At 33.3% G+C, this 5,988-nt stretch overlaps 1 protein-coding gene across 1 annotated transcript in view; it reads left to right on the forward strand.

Moving 5' to 3' along the window:
- Positions 1-2,412: 2,412 nt before the first annotated feature.
- LOC107738985 (major facilitator superfamily domain-containing protein 8-like) overlaps positions 2,413-5,988 on the forward strand; it is a 13,776-nt gene continuing 10,200 nt past the window's right edge. Inside the window, exons 1-3 of the mRNA XM_016550930.1 lie at positions 2,413-2,784; positions 3,154-3,227; positions 3,978-4,021. Of these exons, the coding sequence (XP_016406416.1) occupies positions 2,729-2,784; positions 3,154-3,227; positions 3,978-4,021 (174 nt within the window). The 5' untranslated portion in view covers positions 2,413-2,728. The remainder of the gene's footprint in view (positions 2,785-3,153; positions 3,228-3,977; positions 4,022-5,988) is intronic.

Consider the following 5,988-nt stretch of genomic DNA (forward strand, 5'->3'; position numbering starts at 1 on the left):
AGAGATCAGGAAGACTTGTATTTGGCTTATTCATTACTCAAATGTTATGGCCGGACTTACCATTGGGCTTGAATGGGCTGCAGCCCAGGGGCCCCGCCTTGTAGGGGGCCCCACCTTAACCCGTTTTCATTTGTTCAGTTATGTGCCAGTCAGAAATTATTAGCCGCATTTCAACTGCGCACACGGTAAATTCTCACATGTTCACGCCTCACTTCTTTACAGAGGATGATTCTATATTATATTAATGTTCCACTAAATTAATCAGAAGAGTTTTGAGCGCTCTCTCCCATCCAAAGACTATAGAATAGCCTACCCTAATATCATACAGGGACTTTGTCCCGTCTCACTACCTCCACACAAAGTGGAGCAGAAATTTCATCAAAACGATTTAAAAAAAAATAAAAATAGCCATTTACAGGGTTCGTACGGTCATGAAAAACCCAGAAAGCTTTGGAAAAGGCATGGAAATGTATTTTACAAATCTCTATATAATAGAATATATGTTTAATCATGTCCTGAATCTCGGTGCGGGATTGCGCATTTTGGTTTTACTCATGTTCGCAGGTTTCGCACGTTTGGAAAATTCCGGCAAACATTTATTTAATATACAATGTAGGTTAGATGAGTTACAAAAAAAATTCACACAGAATATCAGATTAAGTCAGTCATTTGAAAATAGCGTGAGTGGTTCAGCTGTACGGCGTCTTCTCGCTCTCGCTCTCACTCTCAAAATTGCCTCACATCAGCGCATCTCGTCTGCACTAAGATAGCTGCTGCACACTGCCATACAAGACTTTCGCTCAGTTGACAGGACTGTCACTTGCCTAATTGGGTCAGTGTTGCATCATCACAAAAGTTTTTCATTTGCACGTCTTTTTAAGTAGTTTTAAACCATTCGGTTCTTGCACGCTCCAAACTAGTTTTCTGGGCGCTCACGGTCACATCCAAAGTGGGCGCACATGAAACCGCCTCACAAACACCTCAAGAAAAAGTTATTGTTTTCATTGTTTCTGACTCAAGTAACCTTGCATTTTAATAAGTAATGTTACATAAAGACAATTAAACGGTCAGTAATAAATTAACAAGTTACTAGCAGTAGCACAAGGATACAAATGAAACAAACTGTGTTTTAACTTTTTCAGGTAGGCTAGCCTAAAATTAACAGTAGCTGCTACTATTCAGGAACAAAATACTATGATGTATAAAGTCATAGATATAGATTATATTTATATATTAATCCATATTAAATATGAAAAAGTTTAGTCAAGAGCAGATTTGAGCAGAGTGATTTTTTTCCTTTTGTTAACACAGACTGACAGACAGCAGGTATGCTAAGAGTTTAATTTATAATACTGGCTAAGCAAATTACAATATACTAGTAGCTAATTATTTCATTTTTGCAATCATTTAATATTTCTACATAAAAATTTTGTATTTAAACTTAACATAACTTATGCAAAATCTATCTATAGATTTTGTTTCTAGTGATTTCATTCGATTGTTAATAGCCAACATGTTTTTTTATTCAGATTGAATTTATTCAATTTAAGAATCTGACATAAAAGGACACAGATATGACAATACATTTTCATAATATAAGTCCTGCCCTTAACTTATACCCATCTATGCAGTACAGTGGAATACTGCAATACGTTTAGTATACCACCCTACCCTATTAGTCAAACATTTTTTTTATTTATTTATTTATTATCAGTTTTTTATTATTATACCCTCATGAAAATCCTAGAATTGCCGCTGCTACACACACACACACACACACACACACACACACACACACGCATAGTTTTTAAAAAAAAAATTAAATGTTTATTGATTTATTATCAGTTTTTTATTATTATACCCTCATGAAAATCCTAGAATTGCCCCTGCTACACACACACACACACACACACACACACACACGCATAGTTTAAAAAAAAAAAATTAAATGTTGCAATAATGTTGCAAATTAAAACAAAAACTTATGTACATTAAATACACTGAAAAAATATTATATAAAGTTTTTTATAAATTAAAATGTTGCATTAATGTTTGTTATTTAAAAATTAATTAGCATTAAATACACTGAAAATGAAAATATGAATAAATACAATAATAAAAAAAAAAGAAAACGAATAGTAAGGGGGACACACACACACGCATAGTTTTTAAAAAAAAAATTAAATGTTGCAATAATGTTGCAAATTAAAACAAAAACTTATGTGCATTAAATACACTGAAAAAATATTATATAAAGTTTTTTATAAATTAAAATGTTGCATTAATGTTGCTAATTTAAAAATTAATTAGCATTAAATACACTGAAAATGAAAATATGAATAAATACAATAATAAAAAAAAATGAAAACGAATAGTAAGGGGGCTTTTATTTTGATGTCTGGTTGTCGCTGTTGTTTTCTGTTTCTCACTGTTCATGTGTGACAAAGTTCAGATGATTGAAGTTTGCGCTGAATCAACAACATCAATGGACTTTAGACTGCGCGTGAAATAAGAGCCGAATTACTCTTAACACTACTGTGCTTATAACAGCTAAAATGGGCATATTATACAGAGGCCTGAATGCGTTTTCGAGATATGTGTTGTGCAAATCCAGACAGTTTTCAGTCAAGTTAACTTGATTATAAAGAGCATGTCAATGTAAAGAGCTGGCATTCAGTGAACTCAGTCGTGTCGTCTTTTCATTTCGCAAGCTGCTTAATCACCAATAATGTCACTTTTGGAGTCTGATGAAAACACTCCGCTTCTCAGAGGCGATATTATAAGGTACGTTTTGATAATTGCATTTGTAATGACGCAGTCTGGCAGGGCTGATCTTGTTTTCTGTTCTGAAATGATGTCTGAACTGAAAGTTTTTGTTGCCTGTGTGTTATGTCACAAGGGCATTTCTGTCACTAATGCACAACATGATAAGTTCTAAATAGATTAAGTCAGGTCAGTGTGAACGTTTAGGCTCACTGGGGGGAGTGAAGTGAAGATATGAATGTCACATCTTTCATGAGCTCCTGTCATAATACACACATAACATGCATGGAATCATTGTAATTAAATAGGCTTAAGTGTAATTAATAGAGAGCTATGATTGTAATTTGTATATCCATGAATGTTAATAAGTAGTGTCTTTTCCTCTGTAAGTGATGGGGATGCAGACAGAAGCCGCTGGAGTTCCATCAGGGTCATGTATTTCACCATGTTCCTTAGCAGTGTTGGTAAGAAACATGTTCTTACTCTCTCATTCCCATATTCCTGAATTGACTTGATCTTACTGATCAGACAGTGAACTAGGGCTGCACGATTATGACAAAAATCATAATTGTCGATTATTCCCTTGAAATTGTAATTGTGATTATTAATTACAAGTGGTTTGGTTTTTACTTTAAATTAAAAAAAGCATGGTATTATAATGTTGTACTAAAATGAAAACAATGGAAAAAACCCTTAAGATAAACCTGTAGAAAGAAACATACACACACACACACACACACATCTTATTATTATTATTATTATTATTATTATTATCTTAAGCATGCAGAATAATGTAAGTCTTTGAACAATTACGTATTTGTGACATCCGTAATTGTAATCACGATTAGAAATTCGATTAATTGTGCAGCCCTACAGTGAACATTGCTGTGCAGATGTGTTGTGCTGTCCGGTTCAATGAACGTAAATGTATCCATTCATTTTAGAGCTGAAAACCTGCTGTAACCTGCAAGATGTTCGTCCAGTGTCAGGACAGGCTACTAATTGTTCACTGTGCAGTTCAATTCAACATTTTATGCCTTTGAACCTCATAAAAAATAGTAAAGGTGTAGCAAGAAGGAATCTGTCTGTACAGCTGTTGCAATTTACAATTATATTATCGTTAGTAGTAGATAAATTAATGGTAGTTGCATTGTTTGTATAGTACAAAGTAAATGCGTGTAATATGTATTAGTAATTGCAATGTTTTTTCTTAGGTTTTACGATTGTCATCACCTCCATATGGCCATATCTGAAGAATGTAAGTGTATTTACATTTACACACTCTATATTACATTGTACTCAGGCTATACATTTTATTAGTTGATGTGTTCCTTGTGAATAAACCCATGACCTTGTGTTTCTAGAAGTATGTTCTACTGTTTGATTTACAGGAACAAATTGTATTCTGTGCATTTGAGATTTGAGTGAAGTGAACGTTTATTAGCAATTCTGTAAATTCTGTGCAAAGTATGATACCCTAAGTTAAGCTTGACTTAGAAATGGAATCCAGTCATAAAAACGGAATTTACTGTATAATGCGGAATTTCATGGAATTTGTCTTATTTTTTGATGAATAAATAAAAAACAGGTCAGTACATATAGACTGTGTCTGTGAATATTAAACTGCAAAAAGACGATTTAAATACGAATGTTCTGCATGTTCATTTGATTACCAGAAAATACACAACACAGAGTTTGTGAAAAAAAATATTATTAATTATTATTATTTATTCATTTTAGATGTTTACATTTGGAAAAGCTGTGCTTCCTGCATAAACCTGCCCCTGTTGGTTTGGCAGTAGCTTGCTTGCCCTACACAGTTACCTTGTTTAATTTCTTAATTCAAGTTATATATATTTTGTTCTATTTGTGTTATTTAAGTTATTTATAATAAGTGAAGTGAAGTTTACTGTTAAGTGCACTGATGTCAGACTCATTTTGAATAATAAAGTTTATTGTTAAATTGTTTAATACCCTGCCTCCACTACATAGGCCTATGTTTGTCACAACATTATAAGTGTTTGATCACCACATTTGAGTTATCATTGCAAAAAATGTGTTTTCAGTCAAAAGTTTGGACACACGAATGGGAAGTGTGTCCAAACTTTTGACTATACTGTACTATAATATAGCCTACACATAAAGAATATCGGCCGATATATCGGTATCAGTCTTTTTTTACTCCCTAATATCGGTATCGGCATCGGCCCCCAAAAAACCCATATCGGTCGGGCTCTAAAAATGAGCCAAAAAAAGAGATTTAACTCCGACTGAAAAGTCAAAAATCATTAAATGGCCATGAGGAGACTAAAGGGTTCCTGATGGTTTCACACCTAATTCTTCACCTTAATTCTTAATTCTATGAGGGGCCGTATAGGCCATAATTATTGAAAAGCCTCTTACAAACACTATGAAACGGAAGCTGTGTCAACACTTTCGTTTAATTTGGCGCGTCTCACAAACTCTTCAATGGCAAGTTGTCTGAAGCTATTCATATTTTAAACAACATTTTAATTTGACTTATCATTACTACATGTAAATAGTGTTACCTGCTTTGAATAGGCCGGAAAGCTGCAAAGCATTTAATGATTTACAATACCTAGTCCTCTTAGAATCAAAAATGTTTTATGGATTCATTCATCAAGGCATTAGGTAAATTTTACATTTAAAAATATTTGTGCAACTGTAGCACATACTGAAAAAAAATGAGTAAAATGTACTGATAATTTTCTGCCAGGACATTATCCATAAATTTTCCATTGCGGAAATACATACCATGGTTAATTTTCATAAGTTTTCCATTAACCCTAAAACGCAACGCAAGGCAGTGCAAAATTAAAAATACCGCCATATACAGTACACTGTATTAATGAAATTACAATGTGAAAGTGAAATAAGCTAACACTGACCATTGCCTGGTCTTTAATTGCTTGAGGGGAAAAAATCCCATATAGCCTATTTAACAATGGGATTCAAATGGTTGATCAATGTTTTCACTAGTGTTTGTAGGAGGTTTTTCAGTTATGCATATGAATGTATATCACTAAGGTTGATAAGTGTTTTCACTAGTGTTTGTAAGAGGTTTTTCAGTTATGCATATGAATGTATTTCACTAAGGTTGATCAATGTTTTCACCCGTGTATGTAAGAGGTTTTCAGTAATGCGTATGAATGAATTTCACTAAGGTTTATCAATGTTTTTCGTTTCACTAGTGTTTGTAAGAGG

Source organism: Sinocyclocheilus rhinocerous, unplaced genomic scaffold (assembly GCF_001515625.1).
Source record: "Sinocyclocheilus rhinocerous isolate Xijiao unplaced genomic scaffold, SAMN03320098_v1.1 scaffold735, whole genome shotgun sequence".
Lineage (NCBI taxonomy): Eukaryota > Metazoa > Chordata > Actinopteri > Cypriniformes > Cyprinidae > Sinocyclocheilus > Sinocyclocheilus rhinocerous.